This window comes from Pteropus vampyrus, unplaced genomic scaffold (assembly GCF_000151845.1).
Source record: "Pteropus vampyrus isolate Shadow unplaced genomic scaffold, Pvam_2.0 Scaffold711, whole genome shotgun sequence".
NCBI lineage: Eukaryota > Metazoa > Chordata > Mammalia > Chiroptera > Pteropodidae > Pteropus > Pteropus vampyrus.
In genome coordinates, this window is record NW_011889492.1 from 61,604 (window position 1) to 85,045 (window position 23,442).

The following is a 23,442-nucleotide window of genomic DNA, read 5'->3' on the forward strand; positions in this document are numbered from 1 at the left end:
GAGAGAGTTGTAGAAGGGGTGTAAAGGAGGGGAGAGATGGCAGAGAGGAGGGGGAAGCCAGGGAGAGGAATGAGTCAGCAGGGCCAGGCCCCAAAGAGTCTCAGAGGAAGCTGCCGGGACCTGCGGCCAGAGCCAGAGGCACAAATGAGGAAGATCACAGGCAGGAGAGGGGTGGGGGGAGAGAGGGAGGCCCCAGCTGCTGAATGGAGCAATGGGACCAGCACTGAGCTAAAGAGGAGGTGAGAAGTGGCTGAATCTGGCCATATTCCCAAGGGGGAGTTGGCAGGCTTTGACGTGAGAGAGAGAAGGGTGTGAGAAAAGCTCCAAGGTCAAGAATTCGGCCCTGAATCCCTCCCACATGGAAGTTCTAAAACTGGCCCTTACTGAACCTGCGGCGGTCTGCCGGGCAGCCTGTCCAGATGGACAATGACTTTGCCCTCAAGGACAGTGACTTTGCCCTCGGTAAGCCCTGCCTGCCCTCTTACCCCAGAGCCTTTCAAAGCCGCTCTGCTCTGCAGCTTTGGAAAGGGAGTCGGGGCAAGGCTGCGGGACCGGCACTCACGCATCCGCAGCCGGGACTGACTCAGCCCCTTCCGACTCAGACCCTGGTTTCTTTTTGGCTAAGATATAAATCACGCACTCAAATATTCACCCTCTTAAAGTGCACAAATCAATGGGTTTTAGTATAGAGTTGTGCGGTCATTACCACTCTCTAATTTGAGAACAATTTTATCACCCCAAAAAGAAACCGTGAACATGTTACCAGCTCCTCCCCATTGCCCCCACTCCCCTCAGCCCGAGGCAACCATGAATATACTTTCTGTCTCCACGGGTTTGCCCTTTCTGGACACTTCATATAAATGGAATGATACAATATCTGGACTTTTGTGTCTCGCTTCTTTCACTAAGCATAAAGTTTTCATGGTTCATCCATGTCAAAGCACGAATCAGTACTTCATCCTTTTTTATGGCTGAGTAATATTTCATTGTACAGATAGAGCACATTTTGTTGATCCATTCATCAGGCGATGGGCATTTAGGTTGTTTCCATTTTTTGGCTGCCATGGACATTTGTGTACAAGTTTTGGTGTGGACGCCTGTTTTCAATTCCTCTGGTATATGTCTCGGAGTGGAAGTGCTGGATTAGATAGCAAATGTATGCTTAACTTTTTGAGGGACCACCAACCTGCTTTTCACAACCGTTGTACCATTTTACATTCCTGCTCACAATGTTTGGGGGTTCTAATTTCTCCACATTCTTGCCAACCCTTGCTATTTTTTGTCCTTAGAATCATAGTTATACTAGTGAGTGTGGATTGGTATCTTATTGTGGTTTTGATTTCTGACCTTTTTTATTTTCAACTCTTCATGATGGAAAATTTCAGGCACTTACAAGGTAAACAGAATAATATAATGCACCCCAAGTCCCCACAACTCTCCACATCCGCCATTCTTATTCTTTCTCTCTCCCCCTCCCTATCCCCAGTTGCTTATTATCATTCATTTTATGTTTTACAGTTTTATAGGTAAAATTTGTATACATTGAAATGCACCAATCTTACCCATCCAGTTTAAAATGGGATATCCGCATCATCCCCCCAAATTCTCTCATGTCCTTTCACAGTCGATCCCTACCCACCCAGAGGCGGCCGCTGTTTTGGTGATGTTGCTCGGCCCAGGGGAGTTTTGCCCGTTCTTGAACGTCACATAAACGGAGACATCCACCAGCCTTATCTTGCCCACATTCTGTCTGTTAGATTCATCCATGTGGTTGCATCGCTCACACCCCCAGCTTTCCTAGGCTGACTCATGTACGAAGGAACCAGAATATACCTCATTTTCGCCGGCGACATGAAGATGACCAGCACTCTATTTTGCCCAGGACTAAGGGGGTCATGGTGACCTGAGACTTTCCATGCTCAAACCCAGAAGGTTCTGGGCAAACAAGAATGAGTGGTTCACTCCACTTACAAAAAACAACCAGAAACTTTATGGGCGAGAGAAAAAGTAACTTTTTTCTTTCCTTTCTATTTTCTTCAAATATTGGCTGGCCTTGGAATTATTTCCTTAGCGTGAGCCCCACGAATCCCCACCACCCCGACACTGGCTGCTAACGGGGCATTTCCCTGAGGCCCAGTGCTGGGAAGCTGCTTTAAGGATGTGGAGCGGAGCAGCAGTGCCTGGGGGTGGGGGGGGGGGGGTGGGGGGAGGTGGCAGGACACGGGGCAGAGCTTGCTGCAGCACAGGGAGGTGGCGGCTTGCCAGGGCCAGGCCCAGGCCCCAGGAAGGAGGTAGGTGGTGCATGATTTGAATATCCAAAAGCCAGCACTGGAGGCAAAGGAAGGACCCACAGAGCTTTCTCCACCTCTCAGGAGTCACCTTCCTGAGATTTGGGGTCACTAGTCTAGAATGGTTATGCTCAGCTATAAGTGTCTCCTAAGCCGGAAGGAAAACTCCCAGAATGTTAGAGATGAAAGAGGCTTTGTAGGGAAGAATCCGGGCCAGATTCAGAAAAACTTCCAGGTGCCTCTGACTCAACAAGGGTTTTTGCCAAAATGCAGGTCCCTGGGCGCTACTCCAAGGTTTTGATTTTGTGATGGGGGCCCAAGATTCTGTATTTGTAATGAGCATCCTGGGAGAGTCTGATGCAGGAGATTCTGAATCAGCTTTGAGAAATACTGATACTGTTCCAATCTCTTTATTGGAAACTGAAGCACAGAGAGGGGCAGTAACCACTGCTTGGTCACACAGCAAATCTGTAGCAGGATTGGGGAACTGGAATCCCAAATTCCCGAGACCTCCAGGATCCTGAAGTAAACCCGGGCAGTCATGGCAAAGACCTCCCAGTGTGTTGGAGAATTTCCTTAGCCTCCTATAAAGATCAGTGGTAACAGAAGGATATTGTGACCCTTAAAATGACCAGGCAGACTATGTCTGTGATCAGTCAATCATCTCATAAAGATAGCTACACTGTACCATGTGCCTACAGGTCCTGCAGCCTGCTAGCTAGTTTACATGTTTGGTCTCTATTCATCAAAACAACTTCCAGGGTATAGAACTGAAAGTCCAGAGGGACCAAATGGGATGCCTGCAGAAGTGGAAGTGTGGAATTTGAGCCTGTGGAATTTGAGATGCTCTGGACTCCATGCCCTCAACAGGACTCCCACAGTCTCCCACCCCTTGGTAGCCCAGATACAAGTTAAGAGAGAAAGCTGCCCAGCCCTGGACAGGCAAACAGAGATCAGGACAGACCAGCAGCCAGACATAAAGGACATTTCAATTTAGTATTCCTGTGGGCTCAGGCACTGGAAATAATTTCTTTTTCCACTTCAGAGCCTTTTAATCCAAAGAAAACTGCAGTTGTCAACATTTTGCTTTTTACTGAGGCAACTGGCTTCAGTCATTCATTTACTCATCCATCATATATATACTATTTTCAACTCTGACTCCACATTAGAATCATTTATGGGATTCTAAAAAATTCTACTGCTCAGGCTCAAACCTAAATCAATTAAATTAGAATCTCTGAGGTCCCAGCCCAGACATCGGGATTTTTTTCAAAGCACCCCTGACTTCCACCTGCCCCAGGTGATTCTGATGTGCAACCAAGGCTACGAACCACTACACTGGACCAGGGCTTCTCAAATTTGTTAAAATGTAGATTCTGATTCTTTGGGGATGCAGTAGAACCCAAGATTCTGTGTTTCTAACAAGCTCCCAGGAGGAGGTGCTGTTTCTGGCTCGAGGACCACACTTGGAGTAGCAGAGGGGCTGGTAGGAGAGGCAAGGTGTGTGAATGACACAAAAATGAATCCACGACAGCCCCCACGTAGCTGGAATCTCCCAGAGAAACAGACCCTGTATGAACAGTTGCAATCCATGTCATAGGACCATTCTAAGGATGTGGGAGCTCTCTCTGCCCCCACGAGCCTCCAAGCCCCCAGAAACGATATCTGCTTCTCTAGTGCTTTACCCCCAGAGCCTAGCTCGGATCCTGGCACAAGGCGAACCCTCCATACATTTTTGTTGGAGGAATGAATGAGAGATGGCAGGCAAAGAAGTTACAAAACAGAGTACGGTGGCTGAGAGATCGTCTACTATGTATGTGAGCTCAGGCAAGTCATTTCACTGCCAGAAACATGTCCTGGGCCATAAAGTAAAGTCGTAATGCCTGCGTCACTGTGGGGCTTAGGTGACTACACTAGAACAGTGTCTGGTAAGCAAGAGAAGCTTATATTGGAAAAGGTGAAGTTTGGCTTCTATAACAAAGAAGCTCCAAGACAGAATGGGTTTAAACAAAATAGAAGTCGATTTCTCTCACAAAGAGCAATCAAGGTGATGGGTAGCTCTCATTCTGAGATCCGGATTTTTTTCACCTCGATTCCTCATTTCCCACTGCAGCATTGGTCTAATCTGCTGGTTCTAAGCTGGGTTGCAGGGCCAAGAGAATTGTCCCAGCTCCCAGGGAGGGTGTGCAGAAATTCACACCAACATCTTAATTCCTGGAACTGGAGGTGGCATATATCACTTCTATTTACATCCCACAGGCGGGGACTTAATTATTTGGCCACATCTACCTGCAAGGGAAACTAGAAAGGTGGTCTCTGATCTAGCTAACCAGCCACGTGCCCAATCACAATTTGACAGCTATGTAAAAAGGAGATTTTGGTGGACAACTAACAGTCTATAGCACAGCTCAATCAATGTAGATAGATAATATATAGAATGCATTGAATTTTTGTATATGGAATCTATGTATATGGAATTTATATCTATATCAATATTGATTCCCTATATCCCTATATCAATATTGATATCTATATCAATCTAGAAATATGGAATCTCTTTTCCGCATGGATATTTCCCCCCAGCGCTGTTGCCCCTCCACTCACCACTCTGCGTTCTGTTGCCTCTTTAGGGTGAGTGCTCTCAGAAGTGCTACTACATTTTCATCGTGGAGACCGTCTGCGTAGCCTGGTTTTCCCTGGAGTTCTGCCTGCGGTTTGTCCAGGCCCGGAACAAGTGCCAGTTCTTCCAAGGCCCCCTGAACATCATCGACATCCTAGCCATCTCCCCCTACTACGTGTCCCTGGCCGTGTCCGAGGAACCCCAGGAGGACAGCGAGAGGCAGGGCAGCAGCTCCTACCTGGAGAAGGTAGGGCTGGCACTGCGTGTGCTACGGGCACTGCGCATCCTCTATGTCATGCGCCTGGCCCGTCACTCGCTGGGGCTGCAGACGCTGGGCCTCACGGTGCGCCGCTGCACGCGGGAGTTCGGCCTGCTCCTCCTCTTCCTCTGCGTGGCCATCACCCTCTTCTCCCCTCTGGTCTATGTGGCCGAGAATGAGTCTGGCCGGGTCCTGGAGTTCACCAGCATCCCGGCCTCCTACTGGTGGGCGGTCATCTCCATGACGACAGTGGGCTACGGCGACATGGTCCCACGCAGTGTGCCGGGCCAGGTGGTGGCCCTCAGCAGCATCCTGAGTGGGATCCTCATCATGGCCTTCCCAGCCACATCCATCTTCCACACCTTCTCACACTCCTACCTGGAGCTCAAGAAGGAGCAGGAGCAGCTCCAGACCCGCCTCCGCCGCCTGCAAAACTCTACCACTGCCAGTGAACGTGAACTTCTGAAAGACGTGGATGACCTGATTCTGGAGGGACCCACCTCGCCCATCAAATACATTTAACTAAAAACCTCTCATGAATATGCTGGGACTTCAACCCATCACCCTTGGCTAATATGGGCTCAAGAACACCAGGCATAGATAAAATGGTGGTATGCTTCCAGAGCTCAGGGAGTACTTCCAAAGCTAGGAGGAGCTCAAGGCCAAAGACATGGGTCGCTGTGATTCTTGACTGGCCATGACAATCCGGGCTGACCTTATCGATGTCACTTGGCTTTTTCCTCTCTCCCTGCCCATCACTGAGCACATCCAGTTTTGCTGGGTTAAGTCAGTCTTTCTTATTTCCTTCCCAGCAGAGTCTTCAACACCCCAAGCTCGAGCTGGGTCCCAGACGTCCGCAGAACCAAGCCTACAGAATTCTGTTCCTCCCTTAAGACTCTCTTTCCTGGGCCACCCCCAATGCCAGAAACTGGAGGGTCCAGTCATTGCAAACCCATCTGATCAGATTTCCCCGCCCAGCCTATCATGGGTTCCAGCAGAGATCAACATGTTCTCCCTCCGTTCACCACCGCCAATGGTTTTCCTAGTGCAGCACCCCCCTGCCCCCCGCCCAGCTCTGGAAGCTCATGGTCAAGGAGGCCGAAGTGCCTCTTTGCATTAAATCGGGCAGGGCTACAAGCTTGCCATTCCTCTTGACTTGCTTGAGACCTGGGCATGGGTGCCACTTGCTAGCACAGCAGCCTCTTCTTGGCTAACTGGATTCCAGGTGGGATATTCTCGAATTACCCAGTCCTTGGCCTTGACAGAGGCTAACTCTTGCAGGGCTCTTCATTGTCCCTTGAGAGAATCGATTCTACTGCTTGTTCCTCCAGGACTGCAGAGACCTCAGTTTTCCACCTTCATAGCTAAGCCACCACAGATGCAGTGTTGCTTCAGGTCAGCCTTGGGTTCTGCCACTCACTGACCCCCTGGACCATGCCCCTGATGCCAGAGGATAGAAATTCTCAGCTTATATTTAAATGTATTTACTTATGTATCCATTCATTCATGAACAGATTTGGCCCTTTGCATCCAGTGTAGGAGGCAGATGCAGGACCAAGTCATTTGAGATAAAAGCATTGCATGCTAAGACGAGAGAGGAAAATAGCAATGAATCCTGAGCAGTTGACTCGCAAAGGGCTTCACAGAAACATAGGAGGAGTTGAATGTGGAGGGTTACTTGGGAGGCAAAGCTGGAAAAGTGGGTTGGGGTGAGAAGGTAGTGGACTGTGGGTGCTGTGCAGAGGATTTGGACATTTTGTTAGAAGGAGAGGAGATATTGGAGATGCTGGAGGAGGAAGTGAGTTGTAGGGACTGCATGGGTGGATGATGATGACAAGCAGATGGGATGCAGGAAGAACAGTTTGGAACAGAAAACGGTTGAGCAATTCAGACAAGATTCAAGGGCCCACCTCCTGCGAGTTATTAATTGTACAAAGTGATGCCAAGTCCTGGCATCTCATCTGTTGTCCCCCCACAAAACACACCTGCGAGAGGTTTCAGTGGCAGCTTTCATGTTTGACACAGCCACACAGTTACTCACTGTTGGCTGCAAATCCCCCAGGGAAAGTGCGCTGGATTACTAACGAGTGTGGCGAGGCAGTCAGGGCTCTGCAGATCGGATGTAGGTTATGTGTAAGCGCGATGGCACTTCATCACTGGGGACAAGTTACCTGCAGTTCATTTATTCCGCTCGTATTTAACGCAGGCCTACTATGGGCCAATCACACACCTTTCTCTGACCTCAATGCCAGGGTCAATACAGCTGGAGTTTCTGACCCAAGGGAGTGCCCACACCAGCATCTGGCTTCAAGCTAGCCTTGGCCTCAGGGGAAGCCCTTTGACCGCTCCAGGTGCCCTCCCAGCTGACTGGAGCACATGTCCCCATCCCTTTAGACCCCCAAAATAGGCAGAGCACATCCTAGTCCCTCCCATGCTGACATTTCATGGAGTAAAGTCTTCGCATTGTAGCACAGAGGCCGCTCACGCAACGGAAGGCCACACCCTTGTACAATTCAGATGAGACCTTGGCCCCTTTCCCTCTCTGTCAGCTTTAGAGATTGGGCTAGATCTGTGGTTTTCTGGCTAGAGTTCCATGAAGACCCTCAGGGCGTCTATGTGGGTGGAGAACTTTGGACCCCAAAGTGTAACATTTGTAAGTAACAATTTTTTAAAAAATCGCAAATTTCTAAACACCTTACCCACTTCCAATCAGTGCATGTCCACGGCCCCTTAAACTGAGCTGCTCACCCTGGACCAGGGAACAATCTTTGACAACCACTGGAAGGCCTGAAATCCACATCAGACCCCACATTGGCCCTCCCTCTTCTGATTGGAGACCTTTTCTGCGCTGAGTGCCTGATGCAATATCCTCACTCCAACTCTGCCTGTCGCTAGGACTGGTTTCCACCCAAACATCTTCATTTTCCTCTGTTTCACATACCAGTTATCTGCTCAAAAGCAGGCAGGGACAGAAAGAAAAATAGATGAGCCCAACACCAACGTTACAAGGTTCTACAGTGTCTTAGTACACACCTAATGGAAATTCTTTACTAAATTAGAAGTGGAAAATTGAAATCGATTGCTCACATGTGGGGCTTAATTAAATGCTCTATTTTTTTTCTCCCAAGTAATACCCTGAAGGACTAGTCTAGCCTTGCAGAGCAGCCTTTCCTTCATGCTGATTGGATGGTGTAGAGATGACAAGCAAGGTGCGAGGTGGTCTTTTTATCCCCATTGGCTGGAAGGAGTTTTGTGATTCCCAGAAGGGCTCGTTTTATCTGAGGCCAATGGGTGTGACTGTAGCCAAAGGGAAAAATTTTTCAGCTGTTGGTAAAGAGCTAATGGCTTCTACTTCAGTCCATTTTCCTGTTATATCATATATACATCTCCCAGAGAAAACTTAAAAATGTTGGTTCAACATCTCTTTAGACAGAGTTGAGCCCCTAAAGTGACTTGGGGATGGATGGGTTAATTTTTCAAAGCAAAGTAAGTGGGGCTGCACCCACTGACTCTATTTTGGTGGCTTATAGGATCTGAGAAATTGTTAACTGGAAGGCCCATCGGAAGACAGTCTAAGCAGGGAGTTTCCTTGAGGAAGTCTGTGAACCTCTGGAGATTATGCATCACAGACTGCACAGCTTTGAAAAAGGGTCCAATGATTAGATCCTCAGAGGAATCCACGACCCCGCGAAAGGGATAACAAATTAAATAAATCAACTCTCACGTTTTAAGATGGAGAGACCAAGGCTCAGAGAAGGAAAGCCACCTGCCCGAGGCCACATAGCCGATTCATTTAGTTGAACCCAAGTATCCTAGTTCCCAGCAGAATACTCTTTCTCGTATTTCATGCTGCAGCTCTTAGGCTCATCTGAAACTGTTCCCAAACCCCCAAAGAGAATGTTCAAGACAAGATTATGACAACATTCTGCCATGCGATCCTGGGCAGAGTAAGCAGTGTTGTCTTGGGATGTCTTGGGTACCAACTCTCACTCTTCCTTCATTGTAAGACAGTGGACCCAGAAATTGATTTCACTGGGCCTTCTTTTTCTCGTCGATCCCATCAAGAAGGTGGGCGAGATGGTGGTTAAAATTCTCCCAGTGTGGGCAGTGTGTGATTCTGGAAGTAGGAGCAGGTAAGAAACAAGGTGAAAGATGAGAAAGAAAAACAGACCAAGGTCCCCGACTATCAACAGAATTGCTTCCTTAGCAAAAATCAACAAGTAGTTCATATCCGAATAGGAGTTCACTGAGATCTCTGCCCACCAGCTGCGTGCCATGTTACTACCCGCTCAACCTTGACACTGCACACGCCAGTGCCTGGCTACATGTCTGTGTTTGCCCAGCTGCCTGCCCCTCTCCAGCGGCATTAAACTCTCTGCCTCCATTTGCTTTATTTGCTCTCTCTATATATTTTTTATTACGTACACATAGTATGTTTCTCTGGACCATGTGAAAGCAAGTTGACTATATCATGCCCTTAGCTTTTAGAACTTTAGAAAGTGGTAACTGGAAGGCCGATCAGAAGACCTTCGGTCTGAGGATTCTCAGCCGAGAATTTCCGTGAGGGTCTGTGACTTCTGGAGATGATATGCAACGAAGAATGTGTATGTTATGTGTGTTTCAAAGTGCAAAGTGTCCAGTGATTTCATCGGATTCTCAAGGAATCCATGACTCCCCCTCAAAATAAAAGGACAGGAAGCTCTAAGGTAAACCAACTCCACTGTGAAATAAAGAGCACAGGAAACCCGAAACATCTCGTTAGGTGTGTGGATCCTAAGAGCGAAGATATTCTCTTATAAAACCACAGTGCAGTTATGAACATCAGCATATTTAACTTGGATGCAATATTTTAACCAAATCTCTGTCTGTTCCAATTTTGTCAGCTGACCTAATAATATCCTTTCTAGACTTTTCCCTTCCAGGACAGAATAGAGTGTAGGATCAGATGTTGCATTTACTTGTCCTGTCTCCTTAGCCTCCTGTAACCTTGACCTTTCCTCAGCCTTTGATATAGATGACATTGAAATTTTGGATGAATATAAACCCCCCCTTTTAATAGAATGGTCTCATTTTGTGTCCATTTCATGTCTCCTTGTGCTTAGGTTGAGGCTGTGCATTCCTGGCCAGACTCTGCATCCCTGAGGTTGTGTTCTTCTTAGAGTATCACGCCTGGGGGCACCATGCTCCTCTCAGGTGACATATGAGCCCTTTATCTGGGAGGTGACCTCAAGAAACACTGGCAGGGAAGTGGAGAATGAGAGAGGGAAGGAGAGCTAAGGAGTGCTGGCCAGGCCCGGAGGTATTCAAACACGACACAAAATTAACTTCTGCTCCTGTGCAGATAGAATATGCCAGAGGGCCAGGTATGCATAGGCCACCTCAGGCCACCTCTGCAAAGAGGAGAGATCGTCTGCCTCGCAAATAAACTAGTCCTTGAGGCTCAGAGCAGGTAATCTCTTTCCACCTGCCACCAGGAGGGAACCTTCCATTGCTCTTCCTTGACCCTGTAACTCAGGAGGGGCCGGCCTCATGGATTCCTAGAGCTAAAAGGAACTTGAGGGTCACCAGGCCCAAGCTGTCTATTTTAAAGTTGTGGACTCAGAGGCCCAAGAAGGGGATGTAAGGTGGTAAGTCACACGGCCCCGGAGTGGCAAAGCCAGGACTACCCATCCAGTGCCCTCAGCTCTGTGCCTCCAGATCCTCACCCAGTACCTGTCTTGTCCAGCATTTGATGTCTAACCAAGAGGCACTTGCAGGAGCACGATGTCGGTTAAAAAGAAAACAAAAAGAATGCTGCTGGCCGTCTCTATGGTCCCAGTGGCTCCAGTCGTCCCAAGCGACCCTGGCTGAGGCTGCACAGAGCCCAGCCCTGCCTTGGCACAGCCTGCTCTAGATGACACACGGAGAATGCGTGACGGTTATAACTTACCTTTTCTGTAAGGGGGACAAAGCCAAGGAAAAGGAAACTAATTTTGAAACCCTTAACTAAAATTAGTCAATCTTGCTGTTCCAAGAGCTTCCAATGTACTCTGCCAAAGACCAGCTTGAAATAGGATCCCCCGGAAAGCTCAGCAGTTTCCCTTGGCATCTTCCTAAATAAGCTTTCGGGACTAACCCCCACCCCCACCCCGCCCACCCCCTCATCTCCCAGAGAAACATTAAACAATGTTAAGTGATATTGTGGCTTCTTTGGTATATTGGGGCATGTCTAGTCTCAGGGGCTGCTGGGGCTGACCTTGGGATGTGGGAAGAGGTGGGAGGGTCCCCCAAATGAGGGGTGGCAGGGGTCACGGGCCACCCATCCCAGGGCCACTGCCAAGTCAGACATCAGAAGGGGCAGTGGTTGGGTCCTAGGGCAGTGTTTGCTAAGTGCCTGCCATGTGCCAGATGTTGTTCTAGCTCAGTGGAGACAGCAGTCAGTTAAGACAGTTGCCTGTGTGGGCCTAGGCAAGGGGGAGGAGGGAGGCAGGAAGGCAGGAAGGCAGACCACAAATAAGTCAAGAAAGGAAAAAAAACAGGATAAGCAGAGCTTGTGGTAAGTCCTAGGAACGAGGAGGATAGAGTGGTGATGGGAGTAACTGTACAAGAGGGCGCAGGGGTGCCAGATTTGAACAGGCTTCTGAGATTGCAAGGGGTTTGCCAACATCTGGTTCCCCTACCACATTTCCAGCTTCCTTGCAGGTCAGGGGAGGCAGGGCCAGAGTTCTGGTCAGTAGAATGTGGTGGAAGGGGCACATGCCACCACAGGCTGGTTGCAAACACTCCTGCATGATCCTCTACATTCTCCTTCCCGCCCCTCACCCTGCAAGTTGCAGGCAGATCCAAAGAATACTCAAAGTCCTAAAGCAGGGATCAGTAAATTACATCTGGCCCACTGTCTATTATTATAAATAAAGCTTTATTGAAACACAACCAGGTCCATTCATTCAGATATTGATTACGGAGCTTTTGGACTACAACAGCAGAGCCAAGGTGGGCAACAGAGACTGTTATGGCCTTCAAGCTGGAGATATTTATTCTGGCCCTTTGCAGAAAAAGTTTGCCAGCCCTGCCCTGAGGGCGATGGAGCTGCAAGATGGAAGCAGCCATGTCCCCAAACTCCTGCACCGCCAGCATCGATGGATTGCTCAAGCAAGAAGAAACTTCTCCTGTGTAGCCCGCTGAAAATGAGAGGTTGCATGTCATAGCAGTTGGCCCACCTTTCTACCCTGCACCCCATGGACAAAATACTCATTTCCTGTAGAAGCTTCCAAAGGCATTCGTGGGCCTGATATCCCTGGCCACTGGCCCCGGTGGAGTGAGGAGCCTGGCTCCCCAGCCACCTTCGCTAGCTCTGGTGATCTGCCACTCTGGGAACAAGAATCTGCACCCGAAGTGCAACAGCAAATCTCTATGGGGAAAACACGCACGCAAATGCATTACCACCTCACCCACTGCAGGGGCGATGTCCAAGTGTGATAGCTTCCCAGCTGACATCTACTCTAGACAATGAAATATTTCCTTTTCATGATGACCTGGACCCGTTGTTCAGTCCTATAAACGTGTCTAAAAGTCACCAGCTTCTGCCTCTGGCCCATGTCTACCTTTAGTGACAGGGCCTGGCACTCAGCAGGTGGACAGCAAATGCGAGCATCCTTCCCTTCCCACGAAGATTCCTTTTCTCTCATCTTAGTAAGTGGCCGCTGTGTGCCAGCCACCACGTCAGTACCAGGGACAAGACGGTGAGCAGCGAGACTGACATAGACTCGCCCACAAGGAGGGTGGGCCTCCCTGCCTCCCCATCAAACTTCTCACATACACAAATGCTCCCATTTACTTAATTCTTGCATCTGAGCTAAAGACGCTGAGATCTTCAGAAAGTAAATTAACGACTCCAGGCTCACCCTGGGAGAGCACTAGCCTCAGCTGACAAGGTGAATCCAGGGTGTCAGAGGAGGACACTGGGTATGGGTGAGGCTGTGGAAAGGGGCTGGGGTATCGGTGATGTGATCCACTGGGCTACCAGGCCCCTGCAGTGACAAGAGGGTATGCTGGTGTTTTTTTTCCCAAATTTGTTCTCCAGTTATTCATCAGCAAGTTTTTATTGTGCCAGACAATGGTCCAGGCACTAGAGATTCAGCAGAGAATGAAACAGACAAGGAATAAAGCAGGGTAGGAGTGAGATTACCAGAGTGAGGGGTTGCAAATTTGTAAAAGGTGACCCGGAAGGCCTTTCTGAGCCATAACATTTGAGAAAATCCTGAAGGAGTGAAGGGAGCAAAGTACGCAGATCTCTGAATGAAACGCTCTGGGGAAGAAGGAACAGCAGGTGCAAAGGTCCTGAGGCAGGAATGGGTTTGGTCCTTCAAAGGATAGCATAGGGCTGTGGTATCTGGAGTAGAGGAAGTGATGGAGTGGAAAAGGAGGTGAGGTCAGGGACTAGTGGGCGACAGAGGGCAGGGCTCCCTAACAAGGCACTGGACCTGCAGCCTCTGGGAAATCTGCTTGTGCTCCCCTCCTGGCTGTGTGATGCCCCCTGCAGTGCCTAGTCCTTTCGCACGGGGTAGATCTTGTCAGTCCTTCCCAGCCCCATGTGGGAAAGACCACCAACCACTGCCAACACCATTCTCGCCTATGCCCTTTTAGTAATGGAAGCCACCCACATTGTAGATTTCTATTTCTCAGCCATTGCTGCAGCTAGGTGTGGTGTGTGACTCAGTTTGGATCGATGGGACTGTGAACAGAGTGATGAGGGGAATCTCTGAATCATGTTCTGCAAGAGGAGGCCACCTCCTCTTGAGGTGAGGATGATGGACAGTCTAGAATAAATTCTGACGAAAGCCAGAGTATGTGGCTTTGCACAGCATCTTAGCATGTACCCAGTGTTTTCTAAACTGTCCTTTCACCCCTGAACCACGGAGCAGAATGACAGTTTACAGAGTAGACACTCTTTCTCTAGACGCTCGCTAACTTTTCTCTGGGTTTTACTGACTGCTTATATAGGGCAGAGAGAAAAAAGAGGCCACAACAAAATGAAAAATTTTGAAATGTTTTCTAAAACCATATTTTAGAACAAGGTTACTATTTTCTCCCTCTAACCCACTCCTGTAAAGAGGAGATCCTATGCATCAGCGGTCCGCAACCTTTTTGGCACCAGGGACCAGTGCTCCTATGAGAATCTGATGCCTGATGATCTGAGGTGGAGCTGAGGCAGTGATGCTAGTGCTGGGAAATGGCTGCAAATATAGATGAAGCTTCACTCACTTGCCCGTTGCTTACCTCCTGCTGCGTAGCCTGGTTCCTAACAGGCCGCACGCTTTACAGGTCCGCGGCCAGGGGGTTGGGAACTCCTGCTATACATCATTAATTTTCCATTCAACGCTTGTCTGTTGGACATCTTCTACGTGGGAGACTTCACAGAAGGAGATGGAGAGAAACAATTAGTCTACCTCTGTAGCTGAGAGCAGACAGGACTGATGACAGCCGCTGCCTGAGGACTGCCAAGAGCCAGGAACAGTGTTCGGCCCACGTCCCATTTCATTTCACCATAATCGTGCAATCTTTGCATCTGTGGCTGACTCACATTTGCCAGACGAGGAAACTGAGGCTCGGAAAGGTGGAGTGGCCCCTTGGGTTCCTAAGGCCTCACTTCTGCTCAGAGGTGAAGACTATACACAGCAGAGGGACAGCATGATGCAGGGGGTGACCAGGGTTCAGAAAAGATCCCCAGAGCTCAGAGCTGCAGGAAACAGAACAGGAGAGTGATGGCAAATCTGTCCTGGAGGAAGCAGCTTTGAGTGGTGCTCAGCTAGATTAAATCACCTCCTGATTTAAATATGCTAGTGTTGGCAAAACTTCACCCAGAGGGGATTAGGCCAAAAAGACATTAACAGACTCTCCATTTCGAAAGCGGTGTTCATCATCACTCTGCAGTAATAAATAAGCTGAGTCAAAGGAACTGAGCGAATATTCTGTAATGAGGACTGTCTTGGGAGGAAAGGATTGGACAGGCAGATGTATGCAACGTGGGGACAAATATTACTTACTTGGCAGAACACAGCAGAGTTAATGTCATTTTGAATAACTTGTTTACCCAGTGAGTATGCGATTAATGAATATCAAAAGACTTATTTCATAAAACTGCAGTTTGAACGGCTGATATAGTTCTGGATTTGGTTGTAGTCACCATTGCAGCACAAAAGTAAATCAATTTAAATTATCTCCTGGGGAAAACAATGTGCTAATAGGCTTGGGTGTTTTAAAAATTCTCTCCTTCCCTGAAAAAAAATAATCACAAGAAATCATCATTTCAAACTTGGCCTTGAGGGGCGGGGGAAGCTAACAGTAAATAACTGTTTTCTCAGTTATACAAAAAAAAAAAATTCAGTGCGTATCGGCCCTTTGAGACCCTCCCTCTTGCTTCAAACTTCCCTCCCTCTGGCCCACCTCCCAGCCTCCCTCTGGCCCGCCGCCCCGTCCTTTGCACATGCGCATTCCTGAAAACCCGCCTTGCTCCTCCTGCCTGGAGCGCCCTCTCCCGTCCTCCCACCGCTTTCTCACCCTCTCCCAGCACAGCTGTTTTCAACCGCGAGGATTTGCGTCTCCCATCTCTGGTGGCCATTAAGAAAGAGCTAGGGTGAGAACGTGGAACCTTAGAGATAGTTTTAGGAAACATATCATCGAGTTCTCATTTTATAAGAGTTTGGGAGTTTTGTCCAAGGTCACAGAAGCAAATCCAGCAGCAGCCAAGGCAGCCACTGGGATTGAAGGGCTTGGAAGTAGATGCCTCCCTGGGAACTGCAGCTCTACCTCGGCCTCATGTGCTCTTCTGGAAGATATCCAACTTCACCATGTCAGTTTCCTCACCTGTAAAATGCATCTCTGGTGCAGAGTTGGTGGGAGGCTTAGCTTCCTGGAGCTGCCATACAAGACACCACAGATTGAGTGCCTTCAAACAATAGACATTTATTCTTCAAGCTCTGGAGGCCAGAAGTCTGAAGTCAAGGTGCTGGCAGGCCTGGTTACTTCTGGAGACTAGGGAAAAAAACAGTCCCAGCTTCTGGTGGCTCCAGGCATTCCTTGGCTTGTGGTAGCATCACACTTATCTCTGCCTCCATCTTCATATGGCCTTCTCCTGTGTCTACCACTTCCAAGGACCCCAGTCATTGGATTCAGGGCCCACCCTAATCCAGTATGACTTCATCTTAACTTGATTACATCTGCAAAGACCTTATTTCTAAATAAGGTGTCTTTTACAGGTTCCATGTGAATGTGAATTTGGGGGGACACTATTCACCCCAGTACACCCACAGGGCTCCAGGCCCTACCCACTTGCAGAAATCCAGGGGACCTTAAGGGCAGGAACTGGGGCTGCTGCCTGCCCAGGGCCCCGCCTTCCCTTCTGACTGGGGACTACCAACACCCACAAGGTCCGGGCACCTTTCAACTCAGGGATGCTCAGACTCGCTGAGCTTGCTCAACTAGCCAGCGGGGGGTGCCCAAGAGCAGGCACTGCCCTTCTCTGCTGCTCCTCCCAGGGAGAGTCCTGGGAAAAGAAGGGAGGCTGGACTCTCCATGACACTGAAGAGGGAATTCTCCCACACCCCCTGCCAACAGCCTGGCCCCAGCACAACGTGGCCTCAGCCCTCCCCGGAGCATGCAGGCTGGAAGGCAGGGAGGAGCTAGGGCTGGTGCTGCAATTAGTAAAAAAATAATTGCAAAAAGTAATTCTGTGAGGAGACGCCCGCCGAGAGCTCAGCCATGACAGGGGCTTCTCCATAAACAAAAGGACTCCAGGCTACCCCTACCCGCCAGACAACAAACACACAGAAGCACCAGAAACAGCTTTATTCAAGCCCAAATCCGCAGTAGCCCCCATCCCTCCACCACATCATGTCCCTCCCTCCAATCCCGATTTCACCCTGTGTAGCTCTACTCAACTCCAACCATTCCCCCACCCCTCCCCCAGGAACAGCGCTCCTCCAGGACGGTCCAGCTCGGCTCACGGACCTCAGGCCTGAGGTCTGTTTCAGCTTCTGAATTTGCCCACCAATGGTTTTGAAGGCCAAGCCCCCAGGCCCTGCTGTTCCAGGAGGAGAGACAGCTGCTGGCGTGCCTCCTGGTAGGTCCCAGCCTAGGGCAAGAGATGAGAGGGTGTGAAGAGATGGTGCTTGCTGGGGGTGCAGAAGGAAGAGGGCGGGAGGGGAGGGGAGCAGCTGACCTTGGCCTCCTCATAGGTCTTCAAGGCCAGGAGGTGGGACTTCCCGAGAGCTTGGGCGGCCTGGCGGAAGGCCCGGAGAAAGGCCGCCTTGCAGAGGCGGGAGGGAGGCCCAGGGGCAGCACTGGAGATGGAGAGAAAAGAACAGGGAGATCAGAGGAAGGAAAAGATGAACTAACACCCGCACCACGCCCCTCACACCATCTCCTTTCAAGTCATGACAATCTCAGGGGATATCGTGGGGTGTCATGGGTGGGTAACAGAAGCGCAGGCCATGGTCATAGAGCTGTAAGACGCTGAGCTGGGATTAGGACCCAAACTGGTGGCTCGATGCATGCTCTTATCTCACAGGCAGGGAGATGGGGAGCCCTCACCACCAGACCCCTTCTCCAGCCCACCCACGGGCCTTTCTCACTCGGCCTTCACACGCCCGGTAGTCGCATCCACAACCTCGACATCAGGGTCCCCCAGGCTCCAGTTGAGGCTCAGGTCATGGCAGGTGTTGGGAGAGGGGTCACAGGGGCCCACGGGGGGCCCTGAAAACAGGTGCAGTGTGGTACGGGTGTAGGGAGGTGGCAGGTGTGACCCCAAGACACTGTCTAGGCTGGGCCGGGTGTGGATGGCATTGCTCAGAGTCGGGGGGTCGTGGCAGGGGTCAGCTGTGGCGGCAGAAGACACACAACAAGGTTTGAGTCATCACCACCCTCTCCCACACACCACCCAGAGTCCACCTTCCACCCTCACACCCCTCAGGGTCCTCACCCAGGACAAGGCTGGTGGCATAGAGGGGGGGCAAGAAGTGGGCTAGCAGGGCGCTGCCCAGCCCCAGCACAGCCCAGCGTGCCAGCTTGTCACTGGCCGAAAGGCAGCCCACGTGGGTGTCCCGGAGTGCGGGTGCCACGTAGCACACGGGCTTCAGCTCCCCTTGGATATGGGCCTGCAGGCGGAAGGGGGTGCTGTGAAGGAGACGGCCCTCTGGGGATGGTGGGAGGCTGCAGAAGCAGAGGAGGAAACAGGACATTGGGCACAAGAGCCAGAGCTGGTCTTCTGACCCCACCTGACACCGTCTTTCCCAATCTGACCACCCCCACAGTGGCTCTTCACATACTAGATATCATGAGCAGCTCCCTTGGGGGTGTTGCTGATGTAGATGTGTAGGAAGATCCGGGGCTTGAGGGTGAACGGGGCCCCAGGACCCGGCTGGGGGGCCAGCACAGACCGCTCCCTGCCCTTGGGGCCTCCCTGTGTCACCAGCAAGAGCTGCCGGAACAAGAATCTGGGAGAGACAGAAGAGCCGCTGGGAGATGCTGCATCCTGCCTAAGGCTGCCACCGAGTGCCCACCCTGTCCGCCCTTCACCTCAGCAGGGCCCGCCGAGCGATGACCAGACCATGGCAGTCGTGGAGCTGCCGGCCCGAGAACTCCAGCCAGCCAGCACAGCTGCTGCTGCCTGTGCCCAGTGCCACCAGCTCGTAGATCTCCTTGGCGTGACCCCTGGCGCCTGGGACCTCTGCAAGGGGAAAAGGCAGAGATTGCCCGGCCTAAGACGAGGGCCCCACAGGGGCCTTCGGAGGTGCGTGGGTGAAGGGCAGGGCAACCGCTACCTCTCTCCAGGATGACTGCCGCCACGGTCCCCTTACAGGCCCGGTACGGTGAGGTCTCGTCCACCAGGCGGTCAAAGCCAGCGCTGACCACAGCTGCGCAGCGCTGCTCGTGGGTCAGAATGTTCTCTGCACATGGGGGAAAGGATAGAGGTGGGGACCCCGCAGGCCATGCCACTCCCCTCGCCACAGGGGTTGGGTCAACAGGGGCCCACCTACCTATACTCAAGGAGCTAGGTGGAGGCTTGCTGGGGGTCTTGGGGGGCTCTGGAAGAGAGACAAGGGGGTGGGTTACCATTGTCCTGGGTCTGCCCTCCTGTCCTTTGTCTTTCAGGAAGCCAAGAAGTTCCATTGTGGTGGTGGTGGTGGGGGGGGGTTCATCTTCCAGAAACCAGTTCCTGGGCTGTTCTCCTAGCAGTCCCTGCCCCCCCCACCCAACTCCTTGAAAGGCCAGTCCCGATGCCCAGATGGTCTCTGCAGCAACTCACCCTGTCCCCACACACGTGCACAAACACAGTGTTTCAGCCCCCCGCCTCCAGTTGGGGCTCGGTCACCTGGGACACCTGCCCCCTCACCTGGGCTCGCCATCTGACTCTGGATGTAGCTGAGGGCAGAGAGAGCCGCCTGCTGTTTGGCTTCCTTCTTGCTGCTGGCAGTGCCCGTGGGGCAGGCCACCCCATCCAGTTCCACGCACACAGAAAAGGGGAAGCGGGGATCTAAGGAAGGAGGGGGCCATGAAGCAGTGCCTTGCACTTCATGCCCGTTGCGGGCCCTTTCTAGGAGGGCCACGACATCTGCCCCACCTGAGCCACAGCAGCTGTCAGCTGTGCTTCCTCCTGACATCTGAGACCGAGGACAGCCAGAATGATAAGGAGACAGACTGCCAATTCCTGCACCAGGCACAGCACGTGTTTTGGTGGACTGGGCCCGTCATCACTCAGAGAATCCTCCTAAGCCCCTCTGAAATAGGCCTGTAAGATCCCATTTTATAGAGGGGGGTACACAAAGGGCGGGCAGCGTACCCAGGTAGTGCCAGAACCCAGATTCAGGGCCATGCTGTTCTCGGGATGAGGACCCTGAGCACATTGCAATCTCTGCCTTTCCCCAGACACACAGCTTTATTTCTCTTCCACGTTTGAAAGGTTTGTCTATCAAACCCTATCACTTTAGGTGTTACTTATGACACAAAACAGACAGGTGGAAATCCTAGAACTGGGTTCACGCGGTCAAAAGGCATAAACTTAGTTCATGGCGGTCACTGGTACTTGCTACTAAATTGTTTCTCAAAAGGACTGCCCTTTTAGAAGAAAATCCGCACCTAGGCACTGCTCGCTAGTGCTCAGATTCACCTACTTTAAAAGAGCATCAAAGATGCCAAAGGGTAGATGCAAAAGGAACACTGGCCTCAGAATACCAGCGCATGGCAGCTAGCATGGCAATAACTAAACCTGGCAACAGTGATCAAAGGACACTAAAACCACAAGGTGACTGTCATGGGGAACAGAATATTCACACCATTTCCAGACGCCACCCCTCCCCCCTCATGACTAATTAAGCACGAAGGGGAAAGTAAAGACACCTGTAGGATGCCACCTCAGGCCCTCCCAGCTACCATCACCATTGGTTGGACAAACAGATCACAGGCCTCCAGCCAATAAAGCACAGCTTGAACCCAAGCCTGAGGAAACAGACAAACCCCAGTGTAAGGGCGTTCTACAAAACGACTGGCCCTGACTCTTCATAAACATCAACATCCCGAAGATAAAGACAATCGCTTCCGATAAAAGGAGATTAAAGAAGTGTGACAGCTAAATGTAATCGTTCACGGTGGGTTGGGGGGCCATTATTGGGACAATTGGCAAAATTTGAATGTGACTGGTAATCAGGGAATGGTATTTATTATATTAATGTTTAAATTTCTAGAATTTGATCGTAGTCTTGCAGTTATAAAGCAATGTCCTTGTTCTTAGGAAATACACACTAAAGAGTTTAAGGGGTAAATTAACTTTCAGATTAATAAAAAAATAATGTGGATATTCATATATAAATATATAGAATGGAGAGAGACATACAAAGCAAAGGTGGCAAATGTTAAGTGGAGAATTTGGGTGAAGAGTTTGTGGGAATTCATTTATACTATTCTTTGAAATTCTGTAAAAATAGAAAATAAAAATAAAAGTGACTCAAAACCGTGCCTACCCACATAAACAGTGGAAAGGGAAATGTCAAGCAGAAAGTGGGGCAATACAATCCTGTGGTTCAGCTTAGGCTCCAAAAAAATCTGCCTGGGCTCATACAGCTGTAGCCACGCAGCTACCGCCTCTCTGGCCCGTCTTCCCATCTGTAGAATGGTAGCAACGGTATTGAACCTGCCTTAAGGAACAGTGAGGACTCAATGAGTTAACGTGACTGGAGTCCTTCAGACAGTGCCTGGCCCATCATCCAGAACCCATGAATGTTGGACATTATCATTTGTATTGAATCCATTTTCTTATTTTCTGTATTCTTGATGCCCTGGCATTTGGGCTCTTGATCTTGTAGAGACCACCCCTCCCGAGGCTACCTATTTTCTAGAGATAGCAAATGACTCCCCTGCAAGCATGCCTTTGATATAAAAAACAAGCAATCTAGAGCTCACATCCCAACCATCAAACTCTCACTCAAGGCAATATTCCTCATATCCTTACCCTAGGGCCATGTATTAGACAACTAGGGACCATCCCCAGAATCCCTAAATTTACTCACTGCTTTGCCTTACTCAATCCTAAACTTACTCAGCCTACCTGCATTGCTTCAACCATTCCTTCCCAAGAAAAACCCCAAAAAGGCTCTGGAACCTGCTCTTTCCCGTCTCTTCTGCCCCCTGACCCACCTTGGTCCCTTCAGACATGGCCCTGTGTGGTGAGCTGTGCCTTGTTTTTAGGGATCTGTGACTATTTACTTCTTCCTTCATAACCATCATTTCTATGTCTGCTGTCCTACCACACCTGATTAAAGCAAATCCTAGGTACATATTTAATACATTATTTCTTTTTGAGCTGTTCATTTGGGAGTCTCTTAGATAGTTTCACAAAAATTCCCAAAAGCAATGATTATCTTGCTATCTCCTTAGAAACTAGAAATGCACTGGCTTAAAGGATGCCCTGAGGAAGAGGTAAGGACGCAGTAATGATGATCTCTAGTGTTCCCACTATCAAATTGATAATGTATTTAAGTCAGGGGCTGGTCCTCACTCAGTTATCTCAAATGCTATAAAGGCGACTGTAATTGCATGTAATTGACCTTTGAAAAAGAAAAAAACAAAAAACAAAAAACAACCACGTGCGAAAGGCTGGGTAGCTTGGGGCACGTCTTTTAACCTTCACGAGCTTCTCGGATGGGAATAACGTTCACCCCTGCCGTGACCTGCCACAGTTAGATGTCCGGTGTAGCCGGTAGACTAGCACCATACTGCTTACCGCAGGAGTCTACTTTGGGTGGGGAGGGGACAGGCAAAGGCTCAGGCTCAGCTCAACGTCCCCTCTGATTTATCTCGGGTTAGCCCAGACGTGCTGCTGTCCCAGGCCTCCGGGCCTCACCTGCTGTCTGGTCCTCTCGGAAGTTCAGGGAGACGCCCTGACTGGCCGCGTATTGCGTAAGCAAGGCCACGGCCTGGCCAGGTGGCGGGTCTTTGAGCTGTAGGCCCAGGGGTCTGGCTGCCTTCGGAAAGTCCCCGGCAGGCCCTGCAGGCGGGACAGAGACCCTCGGGGACATTTCCAGCTGTTCCCCCAAGTCTTCCGGTGCCTGAGCTGCCCCTAGTACCCCGACTCCGGCTTCCGCCCGAGGCCCACCATCTCCCGCAGCAGCCGAGACCAGCGGCTGCCCGCCCCCCTCATTGTCCACTATGCTGGGGGCAGGCGCAGGCTCCCAGGGGTCTTGACCCGGGCTAGCTGATGGACGCCAGGCGTTGGGCCCGGGGCTGATCTGCAATGAAGCCGCCAGGCGGGGCTTCCTGCGGCCACTGTCGTCCGTGCTGGCCGCTGAAGCCATGGCCGAACGTGAGGACCAGAGGAGAGTGGGCCGAGCTTGATCTTGCAACGCCTGCACCCTGTTACACGCGCCAACCGGCTCCCGCGTGGGGAGCACGTTGTGCCGCGTATAGCGCGTGGCGAGCTCCGCCCCAACTCTGCTGCTGGCAATGAGAGCCTGCAGAACTGTGGCAGGCAGCGCTCGCAACCAATTGGAAGGCCAGCCTGGAGGTGGACAGAGTGGTCACCTGGCCAACACCCCTCTTCTGGGGCGGGGCTTCGGGCGCAGGGGTTGTAGGGGGAATGGGTGCATTCCCATCAGCCTCTTCGCCTTTGCGTGGTCCTGGGGAAGCGTTGACGAAGAAAGGGGTTGGGGACTCTAGTCCGGCATCTCACCTGGCTTGCGTGTAACACCACAACCATCACAACAGCCAGTCCCCAGCTGCTTAACTGAGCCTGGAGGTACTCATCC

At 50.7% G+C, this 23,442-nt stretch overlaps 2 protein-coding genes across 2 annotated transcripts in view; one reads left to right on the forward strand and one right to left on the reverse strand.

The window, feature by feature from the left end:
- The window catches only part of KCNG4 (potassium voltage-gated channel modifier subfamily G member 4), an 11,076-nt gene extending 5,387 nt beyond the window's left edge, over window positions 1-5,689 (forward strand). Inside the window, exon 2 of the mRNA XM_011385393.2 lies at window positions 4,919-5,689. Within this exon, the coding sequence (XP_011383695.1) occupies window positions 4,919-5,689 (771 nt within the window). The remainder of the gene's footprint in view (window positions 1-4,918) is intronic.
- Window positions 5,690-17,174: 11,485 nt separating this feature from the next.
- ADAD2 (adenosine deaminase domain containing 2) lies at window positions 17,175-22,992 on the reverse strand. Its single transcript, XM_011385404.1, has 10 exons — window positions 22,542-22,992; window positions 19,539-19,679; window positions 19,183-19,230; window positions 18,967-19,092; window positions 18,722-18,872; window positions 18,472-18,639; window positions 18,126-18,355; window positions 17,779-18,022; window positions 17,367-17,487; window positions 17,175-17,279 (listed from the first exon to the last, which is right to left on the reverse strand). Exons 1-10 carry the CDS (start codon window positions 22,990-22,992, stop codon window positions 17,175-17,177), a joined length of 1,785 nt encoding a protein of 594 aa, XP_011383706.1.
- Between the last annotated feature and the right edge of the window lie 450 nt (window positions 22,993-23,442).

What these genes read in the sequence shown, in the direction of transcription:
- ADAD2 (XM_011385404.1), bottom strand. Translation starts at nt 22,992, where the DNA reads ATGGCTTCAGCGGCCAGCACGGACGACAGTGGCCGCAGGAAGCCCCGC. An exon ending in GGCAGTCATCCTGGAGAGAG is followed by an intron (nt 18,873 to 18,966) that starts GTAGCGGTTGCC and finishes TTCCCCTTGCAG; the next exon opens with AGGTCCCAGGCGCCAGGGGT. An exon ending in GGAGCTGCTCATGATATCTA is followed by an intron (nt 18,356 to 18,471) that starts GTATGTGAAGAG and finishes CTGCTTCTGCAG; the next exon opens with CCTCCCACCATCCCCAGAGG.